The sequence below is a fragment of the Labrus mixtus genome, chromosome 7 (genome assembly GCF_963584025.1).
Source record: "Labrus mixtus chromosome 7, fLabMix1.1, whole genome shotgun sequence".
NCBI lineage: Eukaryota > Metazoa > Chordata > Actinopteri > Labriformes > Labridae > Labrus > Labrus mixtus.
Genome location: NC_083618.1, coordinates 28596859 through 28615981, shown reverse-complemented (window position 1 = coordinate 28615981; position 19123 = coordinate 28596859). Strand labels below are relative to the sequence as shown.

At 41.9% G+C, this 19123-nt stretch overlaps 1 protein-coding gene across 1 annotated transcript; it reads right to left on the bottom strand.

Moving 5' to 3' along the window:
- Positions 1-10499: 10499 nt before the first annotated feature.
- Positions 10500-13537, bottom strand: LOC132977100 (transcription factor 15-like). Its single transcript, XM_061041499.1, has 2 exons — positions 12888-13537; positions 10500-11764 (listed from the first exon to the last, which is right to left on the bottom strand). The coding sequence occupies exons 1-2, from the start codon at positions 13368-13370 to the stop codon at positions 11687-11689; spliced, it is 561 nt and encodes a 186-aa protein (XP_060897482.1). The 5' UTR covers positions 13371-13537; the 3' UTR covers positions 10500-11686.
- Positions 13538-19123: the final 5586 nt, after the last annotated feature.

The window sequence follows — 19123 nt, the reverse complement described above, 5'->3', positions numbered from 1 at the left end:
TGTTATATATGCAAAAGTTTGACCTCATGGATTAAACATGGCTTTCTAAATAAGTGGTCAGATTTTGATTTGAGTGTAAGGTCTGGCAAACCTTATAACCTACGCTGGCTGGGAAGTGGAAACCAAAGTTACAAAGTCTGAAACACTTTTATAAGGCTTGAGACAAAATACAATTTTGGAAACATTTTTACAATTTATGAAACAATATTACATATGACCACGGACTAAACAAATTTACCTTTTAGAAAACACATTTACAATATGTGAAACACTTTAAGGAGCGCTGGGACAAATGACAGATCACTTTTACCAGTCCTCAACCAAATTTACAAACCATATAATCTTGCCGGAAAGGGAATAGAGATGGTGGAAGTGTGTGGGGGAGTACTTACTATGTCCACAAGGGGGCGCCCAAACATTCAAGATGCACATGGTACTGTGGTTTTTCAAGCTGGCCAAAATATGTTTAACAAGTAAGAAGAATTTTTGCTATTTTCATTTCTTCTTAGTGTTCTTTAAATAAAACATGTCTTCCCGTTTGTCTTTTTAATGAACACTCAGGCTGATTTGATGGTCAATAAGTTAAAATATAAAGGAAAATGATACTCTTCATAACCTATGAGCCTCCATCTAAAGACATACATAAAGTGTGCTGATCATGAACAGTTCATGCAAAATTGAAAGGTCGACCTGAGTCTCATCTACCCCGTCACAAGAAGGACCCTGCATTACTTTACCATGTGTCAAAATCTTGCAAAAAATAATATAAATATTTTTGACTTAATTGTGCTCGCGTGGTTCATGTTGAATATTAAACGATCCTGTAGTGACTAGCTATTGGCCTCATGTTCTAAACATACTGTTAGTCACCCCCGTAGGTGTTTGGAAATGTCTTCACCTTGACCCGTATCCAAGAAGAAAACAAATGTCCAAAATGAAATGACTTTGGGTGACGTTCCAATTTATTGGAGAAGCTGAAGCAGACAAACTGTGATGATGATATGGAGTGATGATTGATTATGTTCTTTTAAAGGTCACATATTATTCAAAATGTACTTCACCATGTTTTTCTAACGCTAATATGTGTCCCTAGTTTGTCTACAAACCCCCCAATGATGAGAAAAGTCCATCCTCTCCGTCTTGTTCCTGCACCACTTTTCAGGAAACGTGTGCTCAAACAGGCCGTTTGGAGATTTTACCTTCATGACATCACAAAGGGCAGTAACTATAGAGTGTAAATATTAATGGACGAAGCCTGAGTGATGTCGTCCATCTGTTCCTGCAGGGGGTTCTTGATGCTGTAAATCCTGTCTCAGCCTAACTTTCAGTCAACCTAACGACAGGCTGAGAGCTGGAGCGGAGGCGGGTTTTAAGCCTCCTGACGAACCATTACATAGCGCCCACCTGTCAATCATGTCAGCTACACACCTAACTATGGATACCACGTATTGTTTTCAAAATCCCCATACAGTGATGACAATAACTAATCAGACCTATTTTTTTTGTACCAGGCTGTAAACATGTTTATTTATGCTGTAAAAACAGTTTTTTTTGCCGAATGTGTTTATGTGACTTCCTCTCGGAGCCAGCCTCAAGCGGACACTTCGACGAACTACAGGATTTTGCACTTCCGCATTGGCTTCATTTTTCATACGCTCCATGAGTTACCGGTGTGTGAAGACAGTAATATAACAACCATTTAAAAGTTTAGCTTACTTAATGCGAGGAACCACTTAGGCATGAGTGACAGATTTAAAATGGAAGTATTCTCCTTTTGGCATCATTCAACGAGAAGTAAAGTTCAGGTGTCACTGAGCTGTTGTGTTTGGAGCGCTCGTTCTTTTCCAGCACACAGCGGGCAGGTCCGGGAGGTTGTTGCAGGGCAGCGAGGTTTCTGTCAGCGAGACCATTCATTGTGCTCTTTGGGGCCTTGATTGAGGATATCCTCTTAACAATTGCTCTGGGTGTTGAAACTGGTTCAAAGTTTTCGGACGTAGATTCTGTCCCATCCACCCACAGCTACAGGAGGCTCCAGTTGATTTATTATCGTTTAACATCAGTCCTCTTGTCCGCAGATTCACAGACTGCCTCACACCCGGTGGAGTTTTCCCATCTTAGGTCACAACTTAATATATTTGGCTTTGTGTGTGTGTCTTTGGACACGAGAAATGTCGTCCAAACTGTGTTTACTTTGCAGGTTAAAGGGTGTGCAGAGCATGGTTAAATGATTGGTAGGAAAACCTCGTTTGAGATGTATCTGCCCTTCAAGTTGTTACGTCTCTTCTGCAGTGCATGCAGGATCAAATATGTATGTACAAATCTCTTAAGAAGTCAAGTATTTATCTGGGAAAAGATAAAAGCAAGAAAGCCACAATGCCTCAAAGCTGCTGTGATGGACGTGAGGCTGCTGCGGATGTCTGCCATCAGACATCAGGCCTCAGATTAGTCACCTTTCACCTCGGCATTAAGGACCGCCGCCCCGAAGTGAAGCTCCGGAGCATGGAGCCAAGCAGAGAGCAATCAAGAGCCCCCGCCCCGCTGGAATGATAATGTCTGTGCTAATGTCTCAGGTCAGTCCTCCGCTTCCTCCCAGTGCATGTTGGGAGGGAAACAATAGTTCCCAGAGACTGTCTGCAACACATTCGCCCTGAGAACACACGCCAACAAACACGCCCACACACACACATTCAGCTGCTGTTGGACTGATTTGTCTCGGTCAAATTAACCGTTCTTGGCATAAACAGGCCAACTCTGACACTGTAATAGATCCGCTCTAACCTCAGCTGACAGGGAAAGTATCCGTATGCATTTTTATGTTTGTTTCAGGATAATATTTTGAGAAAGTGTCCAAATGTTTCAAACTCAAAGGTTTACTTCCAATACAAGTTGTCCACCTCATCATCTCCCTGTCTTGACAAACATATTCAAACGTCCACATTGCGGCCATTTTTCCTCTGACGTCATGCTCAGCTCAGGGTTGAAATCTCGATTGCTTATTGCTTAAGGAGAATGTCCTGCTGCTGTGTTTAAGGCTGAAAATCCCATTAATGCAAGCAAAAATGGAATTTATTAAAGGCCTTTAGTATCACGGATAAAGAGCATCACTCTCGATTCTTTCATAAAAGTTACATTAGAAACATTTACACAAAGCTAAATCCAAATAATAAATGAATGTACAAAAAAGAAACAACCACATCACACGTAAGGAAACCATCAATCATGAAAACAAGAGGGTTGTTTCGACCTAACTTTCAGTCAACCTAACACCAGGACAAGAGCTGGAATGTAGGCGGGTTTTAAGCTTCCTGAGGAACAGCTGCACCGCGCCGGTTAGGTCAGCAATGAACTTTATTATGAATAACTCTTATCTTTAATAAAATCTAAAAGGATGAGTTATAAAACAATGAACCCCCCCTGTACAGTGTGCGCTGGAAAATAAATTAGCTATTCAAGCCTGTAAACATGGTCATTTCCATCCGTCCGTCCAACCATTATCTTTAACCGTTTTTTTACCATTTGGGGTTGCAGGGGAGCAAATCCCAGTTGTCATTGGGCGAGAGGCGGGGTTACACACTGGACTGGTCTCCAGTCAATCACAGGGCTGACAGATATAGAGACAGACAACCAGTTACCTACGGGCAATTTAGAGTCACCAGTTAACCTGGACTGTGGGAGGAAGCCTGAGTACCCAGAGGGAACTGGTCGGGGGGAAAAGTACAAACTCCACACAGAGAGGATCCTGTCCGACCGGGATTTGAACCATGAACCTTTTCGCTGTGAGGCAACAGCGCTAACCACTGCACCACCATGCAGCCAACATGGTAATTTTTGCTGTAAAAACTGACATTTTTTGAATGGGTGTGTTTGACTTCCAGGGCTTTTGCCGCCAGCGTCAAGTGGACAATCGAGGAACTAAAGTTTTTTTTTGCACTTCCGCATTGGCTTCATTATTCCTTCATAATCAGAGGTTGTTGTTGACTTGAGCTAACAGCGCTGACATTCACTTGGGCTAAATTATGCAGATATCCTGTAGCAGGGCTTTCTTTGTGTGTCTCTTTTTTAAGCAGACATCCCTCAACAGGGTTACCACAGTCTCTAAATAATTATATTTGTGATGGCAATCAAACAATGATTGAAGGTGAATTCCATGTAAGAGTTCATAGAAACCCACACAGACACAGTCACAACACAGTGTCTGGCCCAGTTAAAGGCTGTTTGGCTGCTGCAGAGTATATTAGGTTGCTCCCCTCGCTCTCCCACTCCACCCATCAATGGAAAAGAATCGGAAAAATCGGAAATGGTCTATCCAAGGCTGCGTGTCCGATGGCGATTATCTCCTCTGATGGGCCAGCCGGGCGGGGAAACTGTGAGGTTGAGTAAGAGTCAGTGAGGGGGTGGAAGATGTCTGACCTGTCAAACAGATGACATACAGCACCATAAGGGTCTGCTGAGGGGGTTAGAAGTGAGGTGGTGGGGAACAGTACTGCAATCTTAGCCCCTTCCAATTTGCCCCATGGTGTCTCCTCTAATGCTAACCAGATGGAGATGAAGACCTGAAAAGCGTCTCTAAAGTGTTTGACGGATTAATTTATGTTCACATGGAACTTAATATTATCCTGTTTGGGGATGTCATTAACTTTAACAAGAAATCACACTGCTCACACTTGGTTTTCCACACATTCCTTTATACTCATTGTTTATATAAAAGATTCTTATTACATGATAAAGACTCAACTTCACCCCTCTGTATTATGTCGTCCTCTGTATCTACTCTGTTGACCTTTTTTTTATACTACAACACTACTTTTAACAAATTGTTGGCCAACTTCACATTTTACTTATTGAAGCTCATGTGAGGAGTTTTAAACCGGTTATGTAACAGACTGAATTGAATACTGATGTCTCTTTTTTCCGTTTTCACATATACACTCCTGAAAATATCGAGATAACTTCAGGAGGACTGCTCCGGAGATTCTCCTGACCTGGCTGTTCACATTATGCTCCTCACAGCGGGGGACTATCCCTGTCCTACCCCCTCCCATTGGCTCAAGGTGAATTCTCCTGATAATATCCTGCTGCGTTCTCACATCAGCTCACTCTGACTTGCTGCGGAATAAATACTAGGGGTCTGTCAGGAGAAACTCCGGGTGAAGTTTGTGTTCACACATACAGCTCCTCCAGGAAATATCAGGCGTTTTTCAAGATTTATTTTGGCGCTTTATGGCCCTTTATTGTAGAGGTAGGATTGTAGGTACTGTTGGAAATCATGGAGAGAGAGAGAGAGAGAGAGAGAGAGTGGTAAATAACATTTGAGAAAGGAGCCACAGGTCTGATTCAAACCCGGGGCGCCCCCCCCTTGAAGGACAACAGTATAGCCTCCGTAAATGGGGTGCAGACTTTTTTTTGAAGGTTTATTTTGGGGCTTTTTATGCCTTCATTTCAGAGACAGGAGAGAGGATCGAGTCAGAGATCGGGGTGTGAGAGAGAGAGTGGGGAATGACATGTGGGAAAGGAGCCACATGTCTAGTATAGCCTCCGTAAATGGGGCGCATGCACTAACCACTATAGCTACTGGCGCCCCAGGTCGATGTACAAGACAAGATCACCAAGGAGATAAGAGTCGTCCACAGGGGGTGCCAATATCCAGACAAAATGAAAGTTGCTTATGATCGTTCTATCTTATGTAGATACTTATGTTTGTCTTTACTCACAAAAAGGGAAAACACAATCTGCCTGTATATATTTTAATCAGCAGATTTCTCAGTGTGTTTATATCTCAAACCCTCCAGTTTTCATTTCTCTACTACTTGTGTTTACTTTTATTAACCTCCATGTTTTATGAAGAGATTGTTAAGTGTTTTATTTTATGTTTAATACGTCCTACAACCAACTCATTAACAGATTGATTGTGAAATCTGAATTTATGGCACTCTGACTCAGAGTTTTGTGCAGCCGTGCTTTCCCACCCAGGATTTAAAACAGGGATCAGCTGAGCTTGCTGGACCATGTGGACCCCGATTGATGTCAAAGCTGGCATTAAACCAGGGCCCCGGCCCCACAGGGAGGGTCTCGGCAGGGTCAAGAACTCAGGCCTTTTTCCTTCCTGTTCGTCTATGACATCTTCCTGCCCGGGGTGGCCTCTGGGAGCCATTAGAGCAGGCCTCTGCCGGCCCTCAGCGCTGCAGGATAAACTCACACAGCAGCTTCTCATTAGGCCTCGGCTCTGACAGGTGGAGAGAAAACTTTTGTGCAAGTGTGCAGTTATTTGTGCTGCCCCGGAGGACCGTGAGAGTACTAAGATTTCTTCCAGAGGGGTGTACCGCTGAACATCCCTTCAGGGGTGATTTAAAGGATTCGGTTTTGTCATAACTGAGTTGTCAAAGCGTTAAAATGTGATATAAATCTGGTGGTTGGCTGTGAGTCAAGTGTTGCGCCACAAAACGTGTAGTTAAATGTACTGCGAGGAGTTTGTAACTGGTTATGAAACAGCCTTGTTTAAAACTGATTCCTGTATAAGACATCCAAAGTGAGATCATCAGGTTTTAAACACAGTTATTTGAATGTCTGTCAGATTATGTGTGACTGTTTCACAGCATTCACACAAAAAGGGTTTTATTTCACATCTTTTCTGGCAAAATGAAGTCATAATGAGTTTAAAGTTTCTTCACAGTCAGTCATTCTTTAAAATGAAGCAGGACGAGTTTTTGTTGTGTTTTTGATGTTGGAGAATGTCAGACATGCATGTACAGTACAGACGAGGACCAACAGAAAGATACGACACAAGAGCTATGAACGTAAGAAAAATCAAAGTCCTCACAGCTGCTTTGCTTTTACAAAAGATTCATTTCAATGAAATACAGAGGCCTAAGGCAGGCTTTCTCCACCTTGGAGTCCCGACACCACGTGGGGTCGCATGAAGTTTTTATTCAATTATCAATAAAAAAAATATGGAGGCACAGGTGGCGCAGTGGTTGGTGCGAGCGCCCCATGTATAGAGGCTGTAGTCTTCCAAGCGGGCGGCCCAGGTTAAAATCTGGCCTGTGCCTCCTTTCCCGCATTTCATTCCCTACTCTCTCTCTGATTTCCAACTCTATCCACTGTCCTGTCTCTCCATTAAAAGCCCAAAAATACATCTTTAAAAAACAGGTTCAACATAGAGAGTTACAGCTGTACTCTGCTGAGGGGCGTGTCTAGACTAGTTTGACTTGGGTATCAAGTCATTATCAATATTTTGCACCCCAAAAAATAGTTCAGTTAGTTCATCGCAAGTAAGACCATGTGCATTACTTCTCTATGCCTCAGTTTTATGAAATAGACGTGCAAAATATTCATTTATAATTTAAAGTACAAAAAAGAATAATGCTTCATTGATATGTAAAGAGAACTCTTGGCAGCCTTGTGCATAAACGCCTAAATTGTCCTGTTTTACATAAAATCCTGCCAGGGAAAATAGCCAATCACAGTTTAGGATTTTTGGGGTGGCACCTTGGGTGGCCAATCAGCAAGGGGGGCCCAACCAACCCTCTGCACACAACTCTGACTCTGCCTCTTTTTTTACACACACAGTTGGACTTTTGAAAGATAATGCAGCTTTTCCAATTCATTTTGGCGTTCATTCTCACATCTCTCTGTGCACCTCTTGGTTCATCCAATCAAAAAATCTGTATTTCTATGCATCTCTTCATGTACACTGATTCTCACACAACTCTCTGCTCTCCATGTGTGATCTATAACGTTAATTCATCAGCAGCTGTGTTTGTCTGGACACAGGGTGCTAGGTGATATTAGCTGTGACTGATCAACACCACATGTGGATCCTAACCCTGGAGATTTACTGCCAGAGCCGAGCCATGCCAAAAAAACCAGCCCTCAGATTTCAGTATTTTCCAGGATTCAAATTCCAAATGTCCCAAACCTTTAAACCCTGTATTATTTATGAAAAAGAAAAAGCAGCTTCTCTAGTTCCAGCTGCATTCAGGAAAACAAGAATATTACAAATCTATTTCTGAAGAGGGATTTTTTAAGCTCTAACACCAAACGTTCATCTTAGCTTCTTCCTCCCTGTGGTTGATCTTGTTGGCACGGCTCCAGTAATGTTCTCCACTCCCTGATGGTCCCCATGAGTAATCATCAGTCAGCACAATAGATCCAACAACACTAATTTGTGTCTTTCCTGTTTTGCCTTTACCCTTTCCCAGAGTTGACTCTGATTCATGCCTTCCGAGCTGGCACTGTGCATCTACCACCCTAACAAGGCTCTCTGTGGTCACACACTGCTGGGATACACAGGTTTCACAGGGAGCCCGCAGAGGAAGAGATTGATTGCTTCCTCCGTCGAGATTCCTTGGCCTTACTCAGACGGTACAAGGTAAAGCTCCATTGGAATTCCCCATATATGTTTCCTCCTCATGCAGAAGATGCCAGTAATGGTTAAGTGGTTTGTTCCCCTGGGCTCCAGCATGACCTAAACTTACATGAACTCTGCATGTGTTTTTTAACCTTTAGAGCATTCAGGAAGGTACAGATTTAAGAGGGGGTGAGAGTCAGAGAGACTACTTTTTTTTTTTTTGCAGTGAGAAGGATCTGCAAACATTTCCTAAAGACTTGGGATGTGAGCCTAATAGCACAAAGACAACATATCAAATGTTGGAACAAAGACATTTCATTGTGTTGGGACAATTGCATGGGTTATCTGCACAAACAAAGAAGATCCTTTGGATCTAAACGCTGCCCTTAATAAAGTTGATCATTGGGAGCTGAACAGTGTGCGGACCTTTCTCTTTTTTTCTGCAGTTTTTACTTTGTTTGTCCTGCACCTGCAACCATGCAATTGGATGTATGCACACTAGTCTTTTTTAATTTTTTCTCATTTTATCTGCACAAATAGACAACTTCTTTTTCAGTTAAGGCCTTGTTGCTTATTTCAGCAAGACAAAGTCAAACCATGGCAACAGCATGGCTCTGTTGTCAAAGGGTCTGGGTGTTAAACTGGCCATCCTGTCGTCCCGACCCGTCACTCATTGAAAATATTTGGCACGGTATGAAACGTAAAATAAGACAAAGGAGACCCTGAGCTGTTGAATAGCTGAAATCCTACATTAAGAAACAATGGTTAAACATTCCACTTTTTAAAAATGACAGAAACTGCTCTCCTCATTTCCTTAACGTTTACAGAGGGTTGTTAAAGGTCACATATTATCCTCCTCTTCAACAACCAGTTTCAGAGCTCCCCAAGTCTGTGAAGAGTTTGTGAAGTTTCTTGTTCTAAATCCACTCTGATCCTGTATTTGATCATGCCCTATAAACCCCTCTATTTCAGCCCTGCTCAGAACAGGCTGTTTCTGTGTCTGTACCTTTAAATATGTAAATGAGCTGTGTCTGACCACGCCCCCTCTCTGGAAGGGCTTGGGTGTACTCGGGGCTTTCTCGCTCCATGTCCTATTGTTTACGGTGAGAAGGCAGACTCAGAGGGCAGAACAAACACCTAGCTGTGGGAGTGTCACCCACCTGGGGGAGGGGTTACTGCCCTTTGTGATATCATGAAGGGAAAATCTCCAAACGGCCTGTTTGAGCACACATTTTCTGAAAAGTGGAGCAGACAAAAGACAGAGAGGATGGACTTTTCTCATCATTGGGGGGTTTGTAGACAGACTAGGGACACATATTAGAGTTAGAGGAACATGGTGAAGTGTATTTTGCATAATATGTGACCTTTAAAGGCTAAAGGAGTGGTTAACATCAACTTTTTGTAAACGAGTTGCTGGCACCAAATTCAAAAGGTGTAAATTATTTGACAAAGACAATTTCCTTTTTTCAGTGTCGACATCTGATATTCTGTCTTTGTGATATTTTAAAATTAAATATTGGGTTTCAATGTTTTGCAGTCATCACATTCTGTTTTTATTTACGTTTCTCAAAACGTTTTAAGAGTTGAGGTTGGAGAATCTAAGCTCAGTTTACACAAATGACCCCTCATAATACATTTACATTCTGATTTATTTCCAGGTTTTGATTTACCTAAATCTAAGCTTTCTGCACTTGACCAAATACAAATCCTCTGCACACTTCATAGAGACTATTTTCTTAATTGCATGACGTTCCTCTAAACAGGTTCTTAATGGACTATACAGAGTATTATGGACATTACTGCTGGAAAAGGATGTTATCTTTGAACTGGGTCAGAGACCAACATCTCAAAGCTGGGTGAATAAATGCAAATCTATCTGCATGAAGATTTAGTGTTGAGGTCATTTACAATTAGAGAAATTACATAACTGTGTTTTTTTTAGCGACAAACTGCCTGGACCAAATGGTGACTTTAAACTTTTAAATATAGACTAATAAAAAACAACTAGCTATGACAACTACAACTCAACAACCAGAATACTTTCTGTATATCAGAAATTAAATCTTAGGTTATTATCAAACTATGCAAAAGCACATAAACCTTTAACAACTTGTAACAGAGACAGAGAGAGAGAGAGAGAGAGAGAGGAATGTCTATGTAAAAATAAATTTAATTTCAAAGTACATTACAACATGTATCTGAAAAAGCAAACAAAGTAGTGTCCCACAGTTATCTCCTGTTGCTCTCAGCAGCTCGAGTAGTGGTCTGTCCTCTCTCACATATCGTTCCTGCAGCCGCACAGTCTGATTGTGAACCACGCTTCCAAAATCAAAATCATTCTAAGTGACAATCTCAAAGATCTCTGTTTCTTCTCTTTGGTCGGTTTCACAATTAATCATCTCTAGACATCATTTTCAACCCTCCCTTTAGGAACCATTCACATGCAGTGATGGCAGAGGAGGAAACATCACACCTCTCCACACATACAGTCTTCAGATTTTTTTCCAAGGAATATCGCCCTCAACGTTACACACAGCTTGTTATTTTGACAATGCAACAGCTTTTCCTCAGTGGATGCCAGGCACGGTCGACATTGTGTAAAACTATTTGACGACAATGAGGACCTTTGACATTATCACTTTGAAATAAACAATGCTAACTTTGGGCGAGTTAACCTCATCAGGTCCTTACTCAGTAAAGAGTGTGAGGCACCACAGCAGCTCTGTGTCTCTGACCGACGCTTTTATCAAGAAGTCATGCTAACTTTCATGCAATCTCGGCCATTTTCAAATGATAGGATTTAACTGTAACTTTATAGATGAAATTTAAGAGAATTGACTCGTGTGTAATAAAGACATATTTGATTTAAAACAATCTTTGATCTTTATAGATGAAGTTATTATCTTCTGTCAGTTCATGTATTGAAACATGAAGATATCCTTCCTTAGATTTGGAGTACTGGTTGTGTTGTTAAGCTAAGTGGATAGCATGATCCAAAAAGATACTACTTACTTCCTGTTTAAAAAATAAAATGCCTAAATTATTATCCAATGAGATAAAGGCAGAAAAAGGTTATAATTTTCTAATTTTTACAACATTCCCTTCTTCTTCACTTAGACCGTTGTAACTGTATGTGCTGGTGACATGCTGGTGAGATTTTGTGTCAGTCCTCCTCTCAGGTCTTGCTGCAGGGTAAAGGGACCGATGAGCCAAGCTCCCCGAAAACATCCGAGCACTCGTAAAAGTCTGTCATTGTGCAGAGATGCTCCTTGAGTCGGGGGAAAGGTCGATGGAGGTCTGCTTTGAAGAGTAGAGCTCATCCCACTCCGAGTCACAGTTTCATCGCCGGCTTATCTGTCTCGCACTGCTCCCATGCATTTTGGGACAATCTCGTCTGTCATGTGAACTGTGTCTCCCCTGTGAACAAAGAGGGAAATAACCTTTAATTCAAACCTTCAACACTAGTAAGGAAACACAAGTTCAGTTGTTTTCATTGACTGCCCTGAGAAAGGAGGTACAGAAAGGAAATTACATTAAAAAAATACAGTTTTTCCCTTTAAAGGATATCTCCATGCATGCACTGAATGATATGGCACCTATAAATAAACTAAATCCCAACACAGAGATATGAACTTCAGCGTGCACAGACATCCATGCAGTTTGTTAACCCCAGTGTGTCACACGACCTCCAGCTGAAGTGGAACGGACTCAGAACCATGTGATGCACTCTGAACTTTAAAAAAGTGGACGGCCTGAATCTGAATCTTTTTGTAAAGTGTCTTGTGAAAATGTTGGTTATGAATCGCCTCAATACAAATAAAAGTTGATTGACTGATTGATAGTCAAAGAGATGTACAAATAAAAACACACAGGACGACCTATGTCAACTAGTTTTAAGAGGCTGATTCTTCCAATAAATTAATTGTTCTGAAACCCTAAATTCTGATATTCAAACAGCTTAAATACGTATTAAGAAATAGTCTAATCGCAAGGATGCATGTTCACTCGGATGTGATGTGACAGTAGAAGTTGTCTGAGCTGGTTTGTTATCTACTGTATTTTAAAAAATGACTCACTAAAATGAAATTGACTAATACGCCTACTCACTGATCTGCCCTGCTTCCTTGTTGCTGAACCTCATTCATGAATTTTCCATTTTTACACTCATCCTTCTGCAGGAACACATTTTGTGATCAGTCAATAAGTTGCATAACTTTGACTGTAATATTTGGTGTATATTGGATATTCGGCATGCATATTGTCCATGAAGTTGGCTATATTTGACCTAATTGGTTCCACAGTATAATTATGCACACTTGAGTTGAGTCTTTCACAGAAATGATTTTGCAGGAAATAACAAAATTATACCTTTGAACGTTGTAAGCCGTATTAGCAGTCGACTTTGAGGAATTATAAATACATTTTAATTAATAGTGTATAAGTTTAAGGTTGGCCTAGAAATACATTGTAAGCTAGAACTTAACGATTTGGAAATGGAGTTTTGTGTGACAGCTCCCAGGGTGAAGGAAAATGTACTGACCCCTTTCCGTTGGTTGCTGAGGCAGAATGTGCAGATAGTCCGGGGCTTCTTGCCTTCTTTACGCCCCTTCACCTCCTTGTAGACCGCAGTGAGGCACGGCTGGCCGTCCTCCCTCCCGTCCCCGACCACCAGCACGTTCGCCAAGTGCGCGATGTAGCTGGACGCCAGGCGCAGCGTCTCGATTTTGGAGAGTTTTCTGTCCACCGGCTCCGTGGGGATGAGTGTCCGCAGAGCCGTGAAGGCCGTGTTCACGTTCTGGGTCCGGTATCTCTCCCGGGCGTTCGCGGCGTTCCTGTGCGGCACCACGACGCCGGACTCCAACCGGTAACCCTCCGCCGGAGTCCCGCAGCAGCCGTAGCCCTGGTCGGTGCTGCCGTCGCTCTCGCTGCGGTTCCCCTCCTCGTCGTCCGATATCAAGGTCAGGTCAGCGGGGTAGGAGAAGGGATGCGTGGACACCGGCCTCAGCATAGTGAAAGCCATCATCACAAGGGGGAAAGTGACTCACTGTTACTTCCAATAAGAAAACAGAGCCGCGCGTAATAGTCGCGGTTACTCCAACCTTTAGCCAGCTGAAGTCCTCGGTTTGTTAAAGTCTCTCCCCACAGGATGGACCAGTCAGTATGTTAGTCTTCATAACAGGGAGGGCTCTTATAGCCACTACAGTAGCACCTCAGCTGTAAGGGGAGGGGTGGGCACACGCACGAGCTCCCATTCTCCCAAATGTTTTGCTCTTAAAAGTCACATTTGGGTATTGCAAAGTGTGGACACCTCAATTACCTTCACCAAAATGAGTTTTTATGAGCTGAGAGCAAACAGGCATGGCTCTATATGTGCAGTTCTTTAAACAGCAACCTTTAGGAAATGACACATGGCTTCTTTATACATCTCTTTTCATGCAGGAAATGTGTCTCTGGAGGCTTTAAAAGAAGAAGAATGCATGCACTGAGTGCCATTTTAGTGACTTTAATAATAATAATAATAATAAATTAGATTTATATAGCACTGTTCTAAATACTCAAAGACACTTTAAGGTGCAGATTCTTACACAGAGACCAATTATTCACTGAATGATTTAACAACCAGAGGAATATCTTTAAGTATTGTTCTATATTGACCGTTTAAATTCAGATTCATCCTCAATAGTCAGTTTTATTTAAAGACTAATGCTGCCCCAGACACATTTCTTTATATCACATTAGGGTAATTCAATCTCAGAAATGTATACGACATGCTATAATTCAACACCTCTGATAAAAAGATCACATCATCATCGATGTTAGCCATTGCATGCACTTGGAATAATCACTGTAAAAAATATTGCCTGAGAGAACACGTTCATTTCAGTCTGCAGGGTTGGTCCCATGTGCTGCATCACTCGCTCATTGTGCAGCTGGATTTTCAAAAGAGTAGTGATGCTTGTTAACCAACGTCTGATATGATTCTTTACACATGATCAGTGCTCCAAGCTCCAGAGAACCTGCAGTTGCTGAAGAGTGTCAGGTGAATGGTACATTAGAAACTCTATCCTTGGCTTTATGCAGCGATCGATTGAAACTGCTACAGATGACGTATGATTCATGTTTTGACCTCTGTTTGGTTGCCAGTGACCTTTTAATTTGCAGCTTAAGATAAAGCAGCTTTGTGAGAGCAGACTGTTTCTCACATATGAGCTCTGAGCAATATTCAGAGAATCTGGTGCATCAGCTTAACCAAACTAAGGAGGTATTGCAGTTTTTGCACCTCAACATTGGCTTCATTTTTCAACATCAGAGGTTGCTGCTTGATAGATTTACTCATTGTTAGATGACGAGTTCCAGGATTGCATTATGGGAGATTTTGTTCCACTCTTTTTCTCCACACAGACTGTTTTTCTGGATTCCTGGATGCTTCTTATGACTGCTGAAGCTCTAGTGGATGATTCTTCTTTCCCACAAACACAGATCAGGTCGTATTATGCTGATTGGGCCTTATGACACATGAAGCACGCAGGAGCAGGTTGTAGATGTTTGACACATTCTCAGCTTCTGGTTACGCTCTATTGTGTTCCTGCAGGACGTGCATGCCTGATGTTAAACTTTAGTCATGGATACACTTTGCATTAAACAATAAACTTTATTCTGTTAATTAAAAACTTCTGCTGTTTGTAAGTGAAGATGAGCTACCGGGCAATCACTTAGATGTCATATAAAGATTTGCATTGATTTGGAGGAATGTAAAGCCCTGATTCAGCCCTAAAAACAGAATTATGGTTTTCTTCATTTGGCAAAAAAAGGCAAAAGGCTGCTGCCCCCAAAAAAAGGTCAGACTACTCTCTCTTTGGGGTACAGAAGACATACATGTACATGCTTTGTAACGTCTATTTTATTTCCCCTAATTACTTTAAGACCCTTGAAGGGATTTCAGTCAAGTGAACCTAAAAACAGGAAACTGAGTATTTGTGATCAGAGGTTAATAAAATGTAAAGAAGTGTTCAGACGGACTGAAGCGCCCAGCAGCAGATAGAAAGTGAAGCAGCGTAGAGCCCAGTTTAACCAGTAACAATCTTTAATGGGAGCACATGGAGTGGTTACACTGCATGTCACATGATCCCAGTGTCACTTTTTCCATTCTGAGCCGCTACCCCTGCCTCTTCTCTACAAATGATGGATTAATAAATGAGTGTATTTAATTATAATAATAATAACAGATCAATAAGAGGGTCATTTCTCTGAATCAATACATCATTTCATTTTTTATACTTTAAGAGCATCTAGCTGAAAATATTTTGATGTTGAATCCCAAACTATATCATCCACCAATATGTGACTCAACCTAATAATCCTTTGAGGCATTCAGAGTGACGTCTTTTCATTTGTTTTGCAGGAACATTGTTTTTCACGTTGTTTAGAAGTTCTAAGGTAATGTTGCACCCTTGAAATGAACCGGTCAGAACTCGTCCATCTTCACTTTTAGCAACTTTTATTAAAGAAATGCCCCACAGCTTTACACAAGCTTAGTTTTTCAGCCTACGCACACCTCTGTGTCTTCTTCACTGAGCCTCCCTTAAAGGGCCAGCGTCTTAATCTTAAAAGGTAGATAAAACACACACAGTATTTACTGTTTATATCTTTGTTTTCTTTTACTGATGATCTTAGAAATATAAATTATACTTCTGGAAATTAAATTAGTTTAACTAGACACACTGATATAACAAAATGACAGAAAAAAAATGAAAATATGCAAAAGCATTTTCAGCGTGTTACACCAGCTTAAATGGACTAGAAAGTTTTTTTTTAAAAGGCTCGACACACAGCATTAAATCTCACAATGTTTGTGTGACTTGCGGTCGTGCACCTTGCAGACTTTGTCACACAGATCAGCACTTTGGAATTTCCTCCTCTCAGATTCTGGACTTCCTTTCACAATCGGCCTCAGTTTTGCCAGAGTTTCTCCACATTTCTTCTTTGAGTCACAGAAACTGTCACGACCCCGAAAAAGTTGTGAATGTAAATGCCCAATTCTTATCGTTCAAGAGAATCGAAGGGGATTCAAATATCGAGATGTTGTCATGTACTTCATTATGTAGAGACGTTATTGTTCACCACATGATCAGGCTGAGAATGTTTCTTTGAGACTGCAGGGACTGTGATGCTATGAGGATCTTTCCCAGTTTAAGATGCATGCACATAAACAAAGTGTATTATGTGTTCACTGTGCTGGCTCCTGTGCTCAGTGGGTTTTGTGTGTGATGCGTTACTCTGTGTTTGCCCTGTGTCAGTTTGTCTGACGGCTGAAGTGCTGTGGGTAAATAAACACTCAGCAGATGCTGGAGGTGATCAAGCCTGAACTTTCCCCGTGGAAAGAAAGCAAATGGCTTCCAGATTGAGCGTAGCTGGTGGAGGGAGGGAGGGAGGGAGGGGCCGACTGCTGGAAAAGGGAGAGGGTGTCATCAAAGGGCCTGTTTTTACAAACACAACCCCTCGACACATCAAAACGGGGGCCCCGGCGGCCCCTGGACCCCAGCTCAGCTGCACCAACAACAGTGACCTGTGTGGACCCTGGTTCAGCTCATAAAGCGGGACACCATGGTGTTTTACCACGCGTGGCCAGCCAGCAACACGACCCCGCTGCACTCTCTCTCCCCCAGCACCGCCAGCGCTTCACAGTTTGGAACCGTAAATACTTTAACCCCCCCAACCCCTCGGCCCCTACATCAACCTTAAGGAATGCCACTAAATTCCTGATGAGGGGGGGGGGGGGGGGGGGATTACAGCCCTGACGGAGTGTGTTGACTAAATTGTGAGTATTGTTGGATGATACTGCTAAAAAGGACTGTTCCTGCAAGATCCTGAAAGATCGTTGGCGGCTTATGAATGTAAATGAATGTGATTGGTTACTTCTGATGGTCACTTTAGCACCTCTACCATCAGAGTGTGAATGTGTAGGTGTGACCTGCGGCGTAAAAACACTTTGAGGAGTCAGAAGACTAGAAAATCGCTTTACAAGCTCAAGTCCATTTATCATTTATTTGAAAAATGTAATAATTGTACTCATACCATTTGCTTTCCAAAGTGTCAACCTGTCGACTTATACTTGCCAGTTTCCAACTAGTTTGCGTTCCTGCACATCTGCCTCGATCTGCATGTTAGCTTATTGATGCAATTTTGCAGAAAAATTACAAAATGATGAGATCCATGTATAATAAAAACAGAATAGTACAGTCGTATAAAAGACATTGCACCAAATAATAAACTGTCTCCTGTCCTCTGTCCCATGTGATGTCATAGGACCATTACTTATTACTTATATAGTACTTACATATAAAGTACCCATGTAGAGTAGATGAAACCCTCTCAAATACTCAAACCACTCTGTTGGATTCTGCTCCGCTCTGTCTAATGAAGCAGAATTACATAAAAATAAATGGTAAAAAGGCCGTTTGCAGCAGGCTGCAGCTGGCTGTTGGGAGGAGTCTCTTTTCTCCCCGGTGCAGCTGTTTCCGATGAGTCAAGTTATCTGAGCACACGTTTTTCTCCCAGCAGACGGCTAACACTGACGGAGCGTGCACTCATCGTCTCGTCACTCCGTGCTCAACTGTAGGGGGGGGTGAAGCCGAGGGGAGCACACTGCCTCAAGTTGTTTTGATCTTATCTTGCATCTCAAGATCTGATATCTTCATCAACTCTTACACTGTATGTGTCATGGTTACAGGGCAAAACAAGTTTCAATTAATCAATAAAGCAATCAATCATTATTTGTTTAGCGCCCAATTCATTACAAGTGTTATCTCGAGACGCTTTACAAAAGAGCACATGTGATAATATGCCGAAAGAAATATTCTTTGCGTCCCTGTTGTCCACACTTCCTCGCCGCTGAGCTGGAGGTCGGAGCAGGCCGTGCATGAATGAGGACGGCGGTGGTTGTGGGGACGACACAGCCCGTTTCCTGTAACTGTCCTCTTGTAAAAGATAGATATTAGGCTTTTTCATTTGAGAGTTTAAGAGATCAGAAAACCTGGGAAAGATGTGTTAAAGACAAAAATCCTGGATTAACTCCAAAAGAACTGCACGATGTCTGTGCAAATAACGTTACCAATACAGAAGAATTAAAGCAATTTCTATTTTCACACACTATTTATTTAAAATTGTATTGCCAAAGACAATGCCACAAACATTTGGAGTTTTGCTAGAAATCAGAGGTCTTTATCGTTGTACCATAATGTCGGTATTTCCGAGACAGAAAGCTCACACCTGAATGATCACCTGTGTTTGTGACGTTCTTTCTCCCAGGATGCTAATGTGCTGACGTCTGTGTTACCTGGCTCGCAAAAAATCGCTGTGTCAATACTCTTCGATCGTGTGTTTCATGTGGTTTACATTCAACATCACTTTATGGACAAAGATTAACACATGCCAAAATATAATCCTCCTATAAATACAATAAAAATGACTTGTAGCAACCCCAGGAGACGGACTTTAGGTGGACTCGTCTGAACCTCTTTACTGTCAGTCTGTCTCTTGTTTGTTGGACGTGTTTCACTGTGTTATATCTAAACTGTGCTCACACTAGGCCGAGTTGAAAAAATACACTAATCTTGTCCGCTTGCGTGTTTGGTCAATCTTCTCATCTAACTCTGTCAAAGAAAGTAGAGAAGTTCTTTTTCCCACATTGTTGAACTAAACCTAAAGCATGGGAATAAATGTTGACTCCACTGTCTGTCGATGGAGACATTTAGGCCATCAGTAAACGCAGGAGCT

Coding starts and splice junctions, on each gene's coding strand:
- LOC132977100 (XM_061041499.1), bottom strand. CDS start 13,370: ATGATGGCTTTCACTATGCTGAGGCCGGTGTCCACGCATCCCTTCTCC. Junction 11,765..12,887: donor TCAGCAACCAACGGAAAGGG/GTCAGTACATTT, acceptor CTTTGTTCACAG/GGGAGACACAGTTCACATGA.